Below are 17,383 nucleotides of genomic sequence, written 5' to 3' on the forward strand. Positions count from 1 at the left end.
ACGACGAAATTGAGTGGAATAAATGTTAATTATAAGGAAATTGCCATCATGCAGTCATTTTTGCCACATAATAACAAAGTTGCAGTATTCTAATTTTTGATACCGTATGTTGGATATTAATTTTAACTGCCAATGCTAGAAAGTTTAATTAAGCAATATCACGAGTAAGTGTGTGGTTATACTGTATATCGGCATGGCTGTGATTTGTCCATAAGTACAAGGCCACAGGCCAAGCGCCGTAGATGATCAGTGTAACAAATATCGCTAGAATTGGAATTTTATGTGGTGAATACAGACAAATGGGTGTGATACAAACAATGAAACATCCCACTATGGTTATACTAAACATAAGAACTCTTGGAATGCTGCTTGTCCAATCAAATAAGTGGACTAGAATGAACTGTTGTATGATTAACAGTTATTCCATGAAATCGAGTCGTACATGAGCTGATAGCCGACGAGGCGCGTAGCACCGAGTTGGCTATAATCCATGTACGATGAGATTGAGTGGAATAACTGTTTCATTCTATCCACATTCACTGGATAAATAAAAACATTACGCAAATCATCCGACAAAATCATTTCCGCTTAGAATGTAAATAAACCGGTGAAATGACAGTAGCAATTTGTAGAAAATGTGTTAATAATAATTCTTGAAAACTAAAAAAAGATGCGTTCTTACCATCAAATACTTTTATTCCATATTTTGTTGCTTTTTTGTATTTTTTGGGGTTTTGTTTTCGAGTAGAGTTTTTATTTCATCCTCGGTTGGTTCAGCAATATGCTCCGCCATTTTATTTTTCTCTACTCATGGTATAGGAGCTGATAACCTAGTAGTAGAGTAGCCAATCAGAGCGCGTGATTGCTAATATCCAGTGAATGTGGATAGACTAATAAGTTAGATATAATTATTCATTCATTCATATTCAATAACTGTTTTAACCTGCTCAGCATCCAGAGCATATCCCAGGAACGCTGGAAATAAGGTGGGAATCCACTCTGGATGGGATGCCAGTCTACCACAGGGCACCATGCGCAGACACATTCATCTACTCATTCACAAACCACAGAACCCATAAGAAAGCCACTCAGACGCAGGGCGAACATTTGAAACTCTGCTTGGGATGTAACCTGAGCTCAGGATCGAACTTTGAGGCAGGAATTCTAACTGCTGCACCACTGTGCTGCAAATTGTTCAAGTGTGTTTACAAATTGTTCAAGTCTTCAAAAATATTTAAAAACTAAAATATTACCAATTTTTGGTTTATTGCCATTAGTGTAACTGATTGCTTATATAGTCCTGGGTGTGACTTTAAACTGCAACTGGTGGTGAGTTTCAGGTCCGGGAGGACTTGAGTATTGGCGAAAGTGGAGTTACCCCTTAATCACCATTGCTCCCAGGTCTGCTCTGACCCGGAATGGTAGCACCTGCCTGGGTTCCAGCTGTGGGTTAAATAGTACATCACCAATAAGGCGCTGGCAGCAGGGTGCTTTTCGGTGCAGTGTGGCAGATGAACCCAATAGGGTTAATGGCACACCACCAGATGGCATGTGGAAGAGCCACTCAAATGGCCAACAGATGGCATCACTGCGGGGCAACTTCCATACCTGTCAGGTCTGTGGCACTTTTGTGCACCACTTGGCATCAGGTCTGGAAGTCCAGAGAGACAACACAATGGGGGCACGACATTGTTTGCCTTACCTTACTGTGCAAGACACTTCGCTAGGAGAGGAGAATAGTATATCTGCGTTTCTACGCATCCTAATGAAGCAGTCGTCATCACTAGCGATGGACAGCCAATGAAGGACGAACTGATTGCTCTCCAGTTTTGTGTGGTTTCTCAATGCACAGTGGCTTATACATGTATGAATACATCTGTTCCTGGAAGGCTCCAGAGCTTGTTAGAGAACATACCTGAATAAACAGCATCACAAATGACAATTCTGCTGTTATTAGGATAGATACCAAAATAAAGTGAATCAGTGAAATTAGTTTGGGTGTGAAGACAAAAAATACTGTCAGACAGTCCATTATATTCTGTGGATTTGGTATGTGAAGTGCCAGTATCTTCCTCCTCCTCCTACCCCCCCCCCCCCCCCCAACAAAAAAAGAACCTACAAGTACTCAAAATAGTATTGTGCTATATTGCCCACTTTGAGGTTTTCGCTATATTCATTTGTCATATCAGTCATCAAGCATTTACAAATTTAATGCATACAGTCAACATCCAAGTGCAAATTGATTTATGATTGTAATTTGAGTGACCTTTTAGTCAGAACCTGGTCAATTCTTTTGTAGAAAGCTTTGCCAGTCACATTCATGTAACCATCCTGGTCAACTAATGGATGTCAATACTTTAGCCATAGAGCCATGAAGCAGAGGGAGTGTAATCTCTCATAATCCCCATACTCATTTAGAGGGATGGAGATGCTTTAAGAGGTGCATGTGACTCCACTGTGACAGTCCCACTTGAGCATGGAAAGTGATTAAACTTTTTTTTTTCAAAGGGGCAAAATTTGGTACACTGTCTGCATTTACACGTTGCGTTTATTTTGCGGAAATATATTAGATTTAATCCTGTTCTTTAAACCTAATTTCCGTCCACTGCTTCTGTATATACATGGAAAAAATTTAAGAGACCACTTTTAATGGTGAACACTTAATTTTTTTTTCCATAGCTGTATGTTATTACCATTACATTACAGGCATTTAGCAGGCACTCTTATCCAGAGCAACGTACAGCAGGACACTTGACATACCCGCAGCAGTGGGCAGCCGTTAGGGGTTGGGTGTCTTGCTCAAAGGCAATTGAATCCAGGGATTCAAGCAATCCAGGGATTGCTCAAGGGCAGTCTTATCCAGAGCGATGTACAGCATACCCAAAGCAGCCTGGGGAGCAGTTGGGGGTTAGGTGCCTTGCTCAAGGGCACGTCAGCCATTCTTGCTGGTATAAGGAATCGAACTGGCAACCTTTGGTCCCAAAGCTGCTTCTCTAACCATTAGGCTTCTCATGGCTTGTTATAGGTTTCTGTAAAATATAAGCAGAAAATACCTTTAACCGAAACTCACTTTGGGCAGTAGTCAACAAATATAGCAAACATGTGTTCATAGAACACCTTCATGAATTTTTTGGTCAATTGTATTTGTACTATTATTAAGTTTTATTTATTCACTCTATCCTTACAGAGCTGAGAATAGTATTTTGGAGAACCAGATTTGTCATTGTTTAATACAAACTTCGACTTGTACACAAAGGATGCCTACATTTAGCTTGTGTGCATGTGGATCCCACAAAACCTTTATGTAATTGGAATAATGTTCTACTGTATTGCTTGTCTTTGTGAAAATTAGATAAACCTACACAAAACCTGCTTCAGTAAGGTTCCATCTTAAAACATTTATTTTTAGAGTAATTTGGTTGTTGAGAATTTTGAATTCATGCTATATACCTCCATGACAAGTGAGTTTAGAGTCAATCAACCTCCTGTTCTTTTCTTAGTACAGGGAAATATTTTAAAATTCTTATCCACTAGAGATGTGGTGGATTATGATTTGGCTGGGGAAAAAAATGGTGAATGGTCATTCTTGTGATTATACAGGACTTTGAACTGAATAGAGAATTGAAGATGGGTGTGATGAGCCTTCTGGAAGAGGTGCTGAGAGATCCTGACCTGCTCCCTCAGGAGAGGAAAGCCACCGCAAACATCCTGAAGTAGGTCCATATTACATTATATAGTGTGTTTTGCATATTTTATAAAACCTATAAAGATTTTTTATAAAGTGAGTCTCTAAACCCATGCTTATAGTGGCCTAGTGGTTAGCATGTCCGCCGGGAGATCGTGAGTTCTATTCACGGTCGGGTCATACCAAAGACCATCATAAAAATGGTACCGACTACCATCTGGCAAGGCATGCTGCAATACAGATGCAAGTGGGGAGTTAAACTCTCGTGGTTACCAGAGGACTAGCCCCCCACTGTAACCCTAGTTATGTAATAGGCGAGAGGCCAAGGGCTACGGAGATCGGCACCGCCCGATGCGCCACAGGGCATGAGAAGGACTTTGACTTGGCTGAAACCCATGCTTATAGTGTATGAGAGAAATTTTATCATTTGACTATTTTTCACAGTGCGTAGCCTGATCTCTCTAGATGACCATAATGCCATTACATTATGTTACGTTAAAGGCATTTAGCAGGTGCTCTTATCCAGAGCAACATACAGTGTATCCAGAATCCTCTGGGGATCAGTTGGTGGTTAGGTGCCTTGCTCAAGGGCACTTCAGCCTGCTGGCCCAAGGAATCGAACAGGCAACCTTTTGGTCCCAAAGCTGCTCCTCTAACCATTAGGCCATGGCTTCTCCCGTTAGTCACCTGTGTCTGAAACTGTTGAAGAAGCAGGCAGCATTCAGTTTGTGCAGTTGGTACTAAAACTTAAGGTTAAGCCATTGTTTGGTCAGTACTGCTTCCATCATCTAGGTGTCTTTTTTTCTGTCAGTGAAATAATTTGCTGATCAAGTCAAAGCCATGACACAGGCTGGTTACTCACTGCCTGCAGCTTACAGCATGTGAACGTGGTTACCAAGCAACTACACCGTTCTGAATATAGTACAGATGTACTGACCATTCTAACTCATATGTATATTTTCTTGTGACACTGTTCACACTCCATGATGTCCAGTTAAAGTGCATATCACGGGTAAATTCAGGAGCAAGATCAATGTAATTCTCCTATTTTATATTAAACTTTGGTCAAATATCTGTAACATTCTGCATTCTCTGCAATTTTTTACCTTGTGCAATACCAGAAAAATTCAGTTGAAATCAAGCCATTTGAGGCGAATTGGTCTGCCTCTGAAAAAACTTGGCATTTGGATTTCCCGGCAAACATTGATTTTCATGACGTCGCGTGCGGGACGCCTCCCTCTGAATCCTACGTCAGCGCTGGTTTGTTTATGAGAAAACGACCTGGTGATTTTCCGCAAATTTCTTCATCGTTATCGCGTAATTATTAAAATGGTTAACAGATGTATGGTAGGAAGGTGTAGCAACACCAATCTTGATGGGATTAGTACTCATCGTTTCCCAAAAGACCGGACAATGAGAGAGAAATGGGAGCGCTTGGTCTACACAGGCTGTGCACTGAAACCGTGCAAAGCTCGCGCAGCCTGCTGGCGCTTCCACAGGTAACGTCACGAATCTGGCTCCAGACTCCCTTGGGATTTTTCCAGACGTGTTTTGTTATTTTATTTTTTTCTGCTGTAGACAGATGGCCTTGTGCAAAATTACCCTTCTGGATGAGTGTGTAAAGGGACATACTTTCATATAAAAAAAAAGAAATTGGTCCAGAATATGCACTTTAAACTTTCTGACATGTCAGAAATTCTTTGTGACCTTAAACAGGTCATTTATCAGACATCATTTCACCTTTCACATTGTATGATTCACACACTATGATTTGTTAGAGCTATTTCGTTCGTGACGGCACCTAAATATCGTACCTAAAATGTTCCAGAATTGTACAGTGTAAACCCGGTTTAATTTTAACCTCAGATTTTTCTCACTTTGCTCAGTGCTCTTTCGCAAGATGACCAGGATGACACTCAGCTGAAGATAGAAGACATTCTGCAGATGGTAAGGGTGTATCTGCATTATTTAATGTTTCTTTTCTCAACCTGTTGACACACTCCATGGTAAAAAAAAAATGTAATTCCATGAAAGTCATAAGAGCTAAATTCCCTAATCCTGAGAGAGGAACAGAGGGAATAACCAGGCTTTTACTCGTCCTGTGGTACACACTGTGAAGCAATATCAGGCTTGAGGACTGATTTAGAAGCTCAAACAGCATGTCTCACCAGGCAACAGGGCTGTACTTATGGCCTTAAACAGCGACAGAGAGCCTGTTGCTGTTGTTTTCTTCTGTCCTCCGAGCAAACGCTGAGCTCTCCTTTGGGAAAGCTAACAGAAGCACAACACTTATTCCCTCACTGCTCTATCATTCTCAAAGCAGTTTATTCACTGCTAGATTTCAATGCCTTCTAGCTAAGCTCCCTTGCAGGCTTGTAGTACTTGAGTCCAGGACTCGGACTCGAGTCTGACTCGTGCCCTAATTTTAAAGACTCGTGACTTGACTTGGACTCTGACTCGTGAATTAACTGCATTCAGACTCGTAAATTGGAGACAAGGACTCAGATTTTTTTTCTTTATTTTTTGCAACATGCCATAATAATTTGGCATAAGATATTTATATCTACATTAATTTTGTACTAATTTCGTGCAAGAGTGTCACACCTGTGCACCTTGCCGCGTGCATCAGATAGACTCTCGAGCGTGCTCCAGACAGCGTGTGTGCTGTAAATAACTCGCACCTTCACAGGATTAAGGCGTAATCAGCGTGCCTGTATAAAGACTGTGAAACACACTTACTTTGCGAAGTATTGAGTTGCGTTGCTGATACGTTACCGAGCCTTATTTCCTTGCTTGGTTTCCTGATTTCCTGTTTCTCGTCTTTGATTCTGTTGAGTCTACGATAGCCTGTTTATGCCTTGCTTGATCTATTGCCTGTTTCATGGTTTTACGATTTTGCCTGCCATTCTGGATTGTTTACCTGTTCTCACTTGGATTAATAAACACACCTTCTGTGCTTACAGTACATCCGTCTCCCAACCATCTCTGACAGAATACTTCACGCTCCCTGACAAAGAGAAGCACATTCACCTGTTCATACGTCATGTTCAGGACCAAACTAATGTTAATGGCGCTGAAACAGTCACCATCAAATGGTATGGTTGGAGTGTTGTTCCCGGACTCGACTCGGATCAAGAATGGACTCAACTCGGACCCGACTTGAAATTTTCTTTAATGACTTGGACTTGACTCGGACTTGAACACCAGGGACTCGAGATTGGAGTCAGACTCGAGGTTTAGTGACACTGCTCTCTTGTACAAATTAATAGACATAACTGTATACATGTGATACATGTAATTACATCAGTTTCCACTACATGCCTGTATTTTCCCCAAATATTCACGTTTCTTTTTTTACCCATTAAAGTGTTATGAGAGTTATCAAAACAAAATGATTATCATTCATCATTTCTTATGGCATTAATGCAATACCGTGCAAACAGAATGCACTGGTAAAGGCATTTTTATGCACTCAGTGTGTCAGCAAACTAGGGTTGCTCATTACAAACCCAGCATGTATTGTCAAAACTGTGTGTGTGTGTGTGTGTGTGTGAGCGTGCAACCCAATAAGCTTGTATTGTATTCTTGTGTTAATAGAAAATGTGTTATGCATAACTTAAATGAAACCCAGAGATGGCTAATTACAGAGAACAAGATCACCTAAAATTACATCCATCCATCCATTATCCGTAACCGCTTATCCTGTGCAGGGTCGTGGGCAAGCTGGAGCCTATCCCAGCTGACTATGGGTGAGAGGCGGGGTACACCCTGGACAAGTTGCCAGATCATTGCAGGGCTGACACAGAGAGACAAACAACCATTCACACTCACATTCACACCTACGGTCAATTTAGAGCCACCAATTAGCCTAACTGCATGTCTTTGGACTGTGGGGGAAACCGGAGCACCCGGAGGAAACCCACACAGACATGGGGAGAACATGCAAACTCTACACAGAAAGGCCCCTTTTGGCCACTGGGCTCGAACCTAGAACCTTTTTACTGCCTAAAATTACAATAAAATTAATTATTAAATTAATTGAAAAAATATACAGTAGACCCCCGCCTATTCGCGGTTCAATATTCGCGAATTCACATATTCGCGGGATTTTATATAGAACATATCTCCTATACATTTGCGGAAATCTCAGAGATTCGTGGTCATTTGCGGCGAACATATCGAACGTTTACGCACTGCGAACATTTACGCACTGCTACATTCTCAGAGCCGAATGCTCGCTCGCTATTGGCTGAAGTTTGAATGGCGGGCTGCTGCTCATTGGCTGATACGAATGAGCGCATTGTACAGTACAATCTCACGGTTCCCGTAGTTCAGACTTGTTCACGTGTTGTGTGTTCTTGGTATTTTTGAATAATTTTTACGCCCTACAATGGCTCCTAAACGCTCTGCATCTTCTAAGGCTCCTGCCAAGGAACCTAAGCGCCAGAAGAAGGTAATGACGCTGCGGGGGGGGGGGGGTTACAAGTATTCGCGATTTTGGCTTATTCGCGGCCATGTTCGGTCCCTAACCCTACATACAAACTCCATTTCCAGAAAAGTTGCAATATTTTCCAAAATGCAATAAAAAACAAAAATCTACGATTTGTTAATTTATTTAACTGACAAAAATAAAGAAAAAATTTTCAACAGTTTTACTGACCATCTTAATTGTATTTTGTAAATATCAACAAAGTTAGAATTTGATTCCTACAACACACACAAAAAAAGTTGGGACAGAGGCAAAATAATACTGAAAAGTTCACAAGATATTCAAGTAGCACCATTTTGGAAGGTTCCACAATAAGCAGGTTAATTGGTATAAAAGGAGCAGCACCAAAGGCTCAGTCTTTGCAAGCAAGGATGGGTCATGGCTCACTCCTTTGTGCCAAAATTTGTGAGAGTTAGTTGAAATTGTTAGTTAATTTTGTCTTTCAAAATCTATAGTACATAATATTTTGAAAAATTTCAGGGAATTCGGAGACATCTCAGTGCATAAAGGGCAAGGTCAGAATCCACTGTTGAATGTGTGTGACCTTCAAGTCTTCAGGCAGCACTGCCTGAGAAACCATCATACTAATGTGACAAATATAGCCACATGGGCTTGGGAGTACTTCGGAAAACCATCATCACTTAACACAGTCTGCCGCTACATCCAGAAATGCAACCTGAAACTGTATTATGCAAGGAGGAAGCCATTCATCAATTCTATACAGAAATGCCACTGATTTTTCTGGGCCTGAACTCATCTCAGATGGACCAAAAGACATTAGAAATATGTGCTGTTGTTAGATGAGTCTACATTTCAATTTGTTTTCGGGAAAACTGGACATTGAGTTCTCAGTGCCAAATGTGAACACGACCATCCAGTTTGTTATCAGAGAAAGGTCCAAAAGCCAGCATCTGTGATGGTATGGGGTGTATCCGTGCCCATGGCATGGGTAAGTTGCATGTGTGTGTGGAGGTGTATATTGGGATTTAGAGAGACATATGTTGACATCAAGGCAATGTCTCTTCTCAAGAAGTCCATGTTTATTTCAGTAGGACAATGCCAGGCCTCATTCTGCATGGGCTACAACAGTGTGTCTTTATAGACACAGAGTGTGTGTGCTTGACTGGCCTGCTGCCAGTCCAGATCTGTCTGCTATTGAGAATGTATGGTGCATTATGAAGAGGAGAATCAGACAACGGCGACCACGGATTGTTGAGCAACTGAAGTCTTGTATCAAGCAAGAATGGACAAAAATTCCAATTGCAAAACTGCTACAGTTAGTATCCTCAGATCTCATATAATTAAAAAGTGTTATTAAAAGGAAAGGTGATGTCATACAGTGGTAATAATGCCCTGTCCCAACTTTTTTTTTAAATGTGTTGCAGGCATGAATTTATTTATTTGTATTTATGTTTTACAGTGTTCCAACTTTTTTGGAATTGGAGTTGTAGTATGCAAGGTCTTAAATTAGATATGAAATGACAATGAAACAAATCTTAAAAACTGTAAGAGAGAGAGAGAGAGAGAGAGAGAAGCCAAAGTGTGTCTTTTTTTCCTTCATAATCTTGCACTTGAGACTTCGTACTTCAGGAAGGGCACAGGACTAATTCGAAGTAGGTTTTTTATTTGGGACCATTGTGAGGTGTGTGTATTTTTCTCTTCCAGGCTGAATGCCCAAAGGCAGAGTGCTTTGAATCACTATCAGCAATGGAGATAGCTGAACAGATCACACTTCTAGACCACATCATTTTTCGAAGCATCCCTTATGAGTGAGTGTTATATAGTGTGTATTTCGGGTGTCCGACACTTTTTAGTGAATTCTCGGTGAACAGCAGTATTCTCTCGATAGTTTATTATATTATTACTCATAATGCATGGTAAATTCAGTACGCAAGCACTTAAGTATTCCAATGCTTAGCAGGTAACGTATTTGAGGCCACAGATGGGGTTGCCAGTTTGACAGTTTTCCTGCTTAGAACATATATTAAACTAGAACATATTTTCCCATTTAATGCAATACCAATGACAAAATCAATACAGCTTACTTGTCTCCCTGTATTTGCTTCTGTTTGTATCGCTGTTCTTGTCACTGCCTACCACTTATCTTTCTTGTGTCTTCACTCAGGGAGTTTCTGGGCCAAGGCTGGATGAAGATGGACAAGAATGAACGAACTCCTTACATCATGAAGACCAGCCAACATTTCAATGATGTCAGTGCAAGAAAACATTGCATTTTCTTCTTAAACTTATTTGCAGTATATTGTTTATTGTTATACAGTATATCACTTTTTCTCACTCTCTCTATATAGATGAGCAACTTGGTAGCCTCACAGATCATGAGCCACACAGATGTGGGCTCCAGGTCGAGCTCCATAGAGAAATGGGTGGCTGTAGCTGATATTTGCCGCTGTCTGAACAATTACAACGGTGTACTGGAGATCACCTCTGCCCTGAACCGCAGTGCCATCTACAGACTGAAAAAAACCTGGGCTAAAATCAGCAAACAGGTCAGGGGCTGACATTGCGACAACTTCAGTCCTTCTGCCTGTGTGATGAACTTGGTGAAAGTGTGGAGCTGAAGAGAACAGATTACAGATTAAGCATCATTAATCCTGTGTTGGGCTGAGACAAGCAGGATTTACTCTGTGACTGCTTTTTTGTCTCTGTTGACAGACAAGAGCACTCATGGATAAGCTCCAGAAGACGGTGTCATCAGAGGGGCGATTTAAAAACCTGAGGGAAACCTTGAAAAAGTGAGATCCTGATAATAACTTCTGACTGGTTCGAAGGTGTTGGTTAATTTGCAATGATAGGAGCTCTGACTGTAGCGCCAGCTGTAGTTCAATCCCAGGTTTATGTTAAAGTGCTTGTGCTAATGTGCTATCGTTTCTATAGTAACAGCTCACGGAGACTTGTAGGGCAGATGCTCCACATAATCTGCTTACTACTACTACTATTACTACAACTACTATTATTACTACTACTACCACTACTACTAATACTAATACTATTAGTACTGCAACTATTACTACCACTACAATTATTACTATTAGTAGTACTATTAGCACTGCAACTATTACTACTACTATTATTATTATTAGTACTGCAACTATTACTACCACTACAATTATTACTATTACTTCTACTACTATTATTAGCACTGCAACTATTACTACTACTACTATTATTATTAGTACTGCAACTATTACTACCACTACAATTATTACTGCTACTACCACCACTATTACTACCACTACTATTACTATCACTACTGCCATTAATATTACTACTATTAGTACTATTACCACTACTACTATCACTATCACTACTATACTACTATTACCACTACTATAATTACTACCACTACTACTACTACCATTAATATTACTACTACTATAACTATTACCACTACTGCTATCACTACTACTATTAGTACTATTACTATTACCACTACTACTATAACTATTACCACTAGTACTATCACTACTACTACTATTAGTACTATTACTATTACCACTACTATTATTACTACCACTACTATTACTACTACTACTGCCCTAAATATTACTACTACTATTAATACTATTACCACTACTACTATCACTACTACTGCTACTACTACTACTACTACTACTACTACTGCTACCATTAATATTACTACTACTATTAGTACTATTACCACTACTACTACTACTACTACTACTACTACTACTACTACTACCATTAATATTACTACTACTATTAGTACTATTACCACTACTACTATCACTACTACTGCTACCATTAATATTACTACTACTATTAGTACTATTACCACTACTACTATCACTACTACTACTACTACTACTACTACTACCATTAATATTACTACTACTATTAGTACTATTACCACTACTACTATCACTACTACTGCTACCATTAATATTACTACTACTATTAGTACTATTACCACTACTACTACTACTACTACTACTACTACTACCATTAATATTACTACTACTATTAGTACTATTACCACTACTACTATCACTACTACTACTACCATTAATATTACTACTACTATTAGTACTATTACCACTACTACTATCACTACTACTACTACTACTACTACTACTACTACCATTAATATTACTACTACTATTAGTACTATTACCACTACTACTATCACTACTACTACTACCATTAATATTACTACTACTGTTAGTACTATTACCACTACTACTATTACTACCAATACTACTACTACTACTACTACCACCACTATTATCACTACTACTATTAGTACTTTTACTACTACTACTACTACTACTATTAAAAGTACTACTACTCTTGTATAATAATAATAATAATAATAATGTTGTTGATGTTGTTTCCACTGTGGGAGACAGAGCAATTAGCACTTTCCTGTTTCTTAGCAACATGAATAGCTGCTTGTTTTGTTTTGTTTTTTTAAGAAAAAAATAGAATGGCTGGTGAAGGAATGACTGAATATAGATGTTATAACGTAAATGATAGAGCTACCTTGACAAGTGGGCATTCCTCAACATTTAATATCATTATAAACTGATTAAAAAATTCTCATGATGAATGATGCACTATCCTTTAATCAATAACAGATGTAATCACTGACAAATTGCTGTGCCATAAAAGGACTCCATTAACACCATTTTGCACCAGGCTACATCACACCACCTAGTTGATCATTTTTCTATAACAGCACGCCCCACTGTGTTTGACTCTTCCCATATTCTCTACTTATTTTTCCATGTGTTGTGTCTGCTCACAGCTGTAATCCACCATGTGTCCCTTACCTGGGCATGTACCTCACAGACCTGGCATTTATTGAAGAAGGAACTCCAAACTTTACTGAAGAGGGTCTGGTCAACTTCTCAAAGATGAGAATGGTAAACTAAAAAAGGACTGGTTCATGTTCACAAATCAGTTGTAGGTTGTTGTTTATACACTGACTTTAGATTGTTCGTGGTTCACTGAATGCTTGTACGACTTTTCTAACAGATATCTCATATTATCCGTGAGATCCGACAATTCCAGCAAACTCCTTACAGAATTGAGCACCAGCCGAAGGTGAGTCAAGTTGTGACTAGATATTTAATCCATCTTCATATTTATAAGTATGGAAGCCATGAGAGGATATAATCCTTTTTTTATTCACCTTGTTATCCCGAGATAACGACATAATTAATTCAGGATCTCGAGAAAACAACACAACTAATTCGAGATCTCGAGAAAACAAAACCATTATTTCGAGATCTCGAGAAAACAAAACCGTTATTTCGAGATCTCGAGAAAACAAAACAATTATTCCGTGATCTCGAGAAAACAAAACAATTATTCCGTGATCTCGAGAAAACAAAACAATTATTTCATGATCTCGAGTAAACAGCTGAGAAATGGTTCATTCAGGTGCGCCAAGAGACTTGTGATATGCTGACTTTGGGGCTATTTCTCATTCTGTATAGACGCAACTTTGGTCATTAGAATGTCTGGAATAATCGATCACCTAATAAGGCAATATTTTGATCAGGGATTGACACAGGGAGAGATTGCATTAAGTCTTTTAATAAGGGATAATTTCAAAATTAGTCCGCGGCACCTCCGCAGAAGACTGCCCCCCCTCTCTCTCAAGGCATCGTAAAAAGCCATTTCTGCTCTGTTACATCTCATCTCATTATCTCTAGCCACTTTATCCTGTTCTACAGGGTCGCAGGCAAGCTGGAGCCTATCCCAGCTGACTACGGGCGAAAGGCGGGGTACACCCTGGACAAGTCGCCAGGTCATCACAGGGCTGACACATAGACACAGACAACCATTCACACTCACATTCACACCTACGCTCAATTTAGAGTCACCAGTTAACCTAACCTGCATGTCTTTGGGGGAAACCGGAGCACCCAGAGGAAACCCACGCGGACACGGGGAGAACATGCAAACTCCGCACAGAAAGGGCCTCGCCGGCCACGAACCCAGACCTTCTTGCTGTGAGGCGACAGTGCTAACCACTACACCACCGTGCCGCCTGCTCTGTTACATGTCCGCCAGTTTCTAAGTCTTCGTTGTCTGACCCACAGGGGGGCGCAGCTCTGCTAGAAATCTCAGCTGTTTTCTCGAGATCATGAAATAATTGTTTTGTTTTCTCGAGATCTCGAATTAGTTGTGTTGTTTTCTCGAGATCCTGAATTAATTATGTCGTTATCTCGGGATAACAAGGTGAATTTAAAAAAAAGATTATATGAAGGGCCTCTCGCGGCTTCCGTATATAAGGAATGTATTTCATAGATTTGAGTTGAGACTTGACAAAATTATAGCATACAGACCACTGGAAATAATTACTCAGTGACAATGTTTTGTTAACTAGGCTTTTTTTAATGAAACAATAAATATAGGATTAAAGAGGTACTGCACACATCACGTAAATGTGTGTTTTGAGCTGTAAACTAAATGATATGACCTTACTAAGATGAAACACATAATTGCTGGTGTTAATACTGACAAAATTACCATTTTTATAAAAATCGCCATTTTATGGACTCAAAACGCGACCTACTGGTTAAAATCATGCTGAACCTTGCAAGGTCGATGCTGATGTAGAGTTGACCATTTGGTACTTCTTTACATCATAAAATTTTTATATACAGTACTGTGCAAAAGGGGCGGCACGGTGGTGTAGCGGTTAGCGCTGTCGCCTCACAGCAAGAAGGTCTGGGTTCGAGCCCTATGGCCGGCGAGGGCCTTTCTGTGCGGAGTTTGCATGTTCTCCCCGTGTCCGTGTGGGTTTCCTCCGGGTGCTCCGGTTTCCCCCACAGTCCAAAGACATGCAGGTTAGGTTAACTGGTGACTCTAAATTGACCGTAGGTGTGAATGTGAGTGTGAATGGTTGTCTGTGTCTATGTGTCAGCCCTGTGATGGCCTGGCGACTTGTCCAGGGTGTACCCTGCCTTTCGCCCGTAGTCAGCTGGGATAGGCTCCAGCTTGCCTGCGACCCTGTAGAACAGGATAAAGCGGCTAGAGATAATGAGATGAGATGAGACTGTGCAAAAGTAAAGAAATACTGTAGCCCAAAAATGGCTTAAAAATAATTAATTGAAATGTTTCAACATTAAAACACTACAAACAGTAATAGTAAGCCATAATAAATGAAACAAAGTCAGTATTTGGTGTGAGACGACCCTTTGCTTTAACAACAAAAACAACAGCAGTCTGAGGTACAGTGAGTGCAGTTTTATGCGGAAATGAGCTGTAGGTTTTACTGAGCATCTTACAGAACCAGCCCCAGTTCTTCTGGACACTTTGACTGTCACACTCGCGTCTTCATTTTGCCCCCAAACCCAGCAGCCTTCATTATGTTCTCTTTTTTAATCTGAAAAGTGCTCTCTTATGTAATATGCTGCTCAGACACAAACTTCTTTTTCCTGTAACATTTAATTTTGTGCTGGAAAACGAACATTCGGAAATCTTTTTGTACTGACTCGATCATGTAGAAGTCATAAAATAGACTTACGCTTTAATGTTCAGATTTATACCACAAATATACAAAATATAGCTGATAAATTACATTTAGTGGGCAGCACAGTGGTGTAGTGGTTAGCACTGTTGCCTCACAGCAAGAAGGTCCGGGTTCGAACCCAGTGCCTGACGAGGGCCTTTCTGTGTAGAGTTTGCATGTTCTCCCCATGTCTGTGTGGGTTTCCTCCGGGTGCTCCGGTTTCCCCCACAGTCCAAAGACATGCAGGGTTAGGTTAATTGGTGGCTCTAAATTGACTGTGTGTGTGTGTGAATGGTTGTTGACCTGGCGACTTGTCCAGGGTGTACCCCGCCTCTCGCCCATAGTCAGCTGGGATAGGCTCCAGCTCGCTTGCGACCCTGCACAGGATAAGCGGCTACAGATAATGGATGGATGGATGGATGGAATTACATTTAGGAAGGAAACTGGCACAACTGGTTCTAATTTATCGTTAGCGTTTTAGACCATACTGTGTGCGCTGAGAGATTTCATGTATCGCAACAATTCTTTAAATCTGGTGTTTGGGGTTGCTGTTCAGTTGTGTTTTATTTCTAATTATTGTCCTCGTCAGGTCACGCAGTACCTGCTGGATAAGGCCTTGATCATGGATGAAGACACCCTGTATGACTTGTCTCTAAAGATCGAACCCAGGCTTCCTGCTTGACCTGCCGACTTGACATGAGACCTCCGACTCCCAATCATGCTTCTCTTTCGCAGGCTTTACTGATGCCATGATTTTTGCCATAGTAAAGCGTTACCAGTGTGGAGAATAAGAGGGAATGAAGAGCAGAAAGGCATTGCTGAAGATCAGTAACACATGAGCTAAGTCCACTGCCACGGTGTTGCAAGTCAAGGCCTGTGAGTGATCAGGTGAAAGCAGTGAACATGTGGTGAAGAGAATGGAGAAGAAATGTAGCATGTACAGCAGCAGAACTCTGTCCCAGAGGAGAGGGGTTCAGTACTGTTCTCTCATAGCTCATGCTGGTAACTTTGTGTGTGTTTAAGACTGTGGGTTCAGACTTCTCCCGTCTCTCCAAGTCTGATGTCTCTAAGCTGCGTTGCCAATGAGGACATATTTGGTACTTCCACGTGTTTGTTATTTTGCCAGTCTCAGTACATTTATGTCTGTTTTGCCACAGGAGAGTTGCAGTGAACCAAAACACTAGATTGTTACTTAACAGCGGAGTTTGTCAGGGGAAGGAAGTGGACTATACAGTAGCTCTTTACAGATTCTAGCAGGTCACAGATTACATTTTATGGAGATGATGCTTCATAAAATTATTTATGCTTTGTTTTGATCCTCTTGGATGATATAATGATAAATGAGTAGAATGTTATACAAAAGAAATAATTATTTAATAATGACATACATAACAATTTACACAAAATATACATAATTATATCATATTGATTTATTACTGAGTGTGGATAAGGTGCCTTCTTGACACAGTTCATAAATGTTGATGTTTCCAAAACAGTGACTAAATGAGAGCACATTTTAGCTGCTATAGCATCTCGATATCAAACATTGCAAATTGGTGTCAGATTCTGATTTTAGAATTTAGCTTTAAAGATTTTCAAGCATTCGTTGTTGGATTCAGAACAGAGTTATATCAAAAGCTGAAAGGACACTATCAGCCATTTTATATGGTATGACTCTAACCTAGTAGGCTGTTACCGATATAAT

General features: G+C 40.2%; 1 protein-coding gene across 1 annotated transcript in view; it reads left to right on the forward strand.

The window, feature by feature from the left end:
• rasgrf2b (Ras protein-specific guanine nucleotide-releasing factor 2b) overlaps positions 1 to 16,939 on the forward strand; it is a 214,761-nt gene extending 197,822 nt beyond the window's left edge. The window contains exons 20-28 of the mRNA XM_060906979.1: positions 3,601 to 3,713; positions 5,572 to 5,632; positions 9,840 to 9,943; positions 10,300 to 10,384; positions 10,484 to 10,681; positions 10,848 to 10,927; positions 12,961 to 13,078; positions 13,191 to 13,268; positions 16,277 to 16,939. Of these exons, the coding sequence (XP_060762962.1) occupies positions 3,601 to 3,713; positions 5,572 to 5,632; positions 9,840 to 9,943; positions 10,300 to 10,384; positions 10,484 to 10,681; positions 10,848 to 10,927; positions 12,961 to 13,078; positions 13,191 to 13,268; positions 16,277 to 16,360 (921 nt within the window). The 3' untranslated portion in view covers positions 16,361 to 16,939. The remainder of the gene's footprint in view (positions 1 to 3,600; positions 3,714 to 5,571; positions 5,633 to 9,839; positions 9,944 to 10,299; positions 10,385 to 10,483; positions 10,682 to 10,847; positions 10,928 to 12,960; positions 13,079 to 13,190; positions 13,269 to 16,276) is intronic.
• Positions 16,940 to 17,383: the final 444 nt, after the last annotated feature.

The sequence above is a fragment of the Neoarius graeffei genome, chromosome 24 (genome assembly GCF_027579695.1).
Source record: "Neoarius graeffei isolate fNeoGra1 chromosome 24, fNeoGra1.pri, whole genome shotgun sequence".
Lineage (NCBI taxonomy): Eukaryota > Metazoa > Chordata > Actinopteri > Siluriformes > Ariidae > Neoarius > Neoarius graeffei.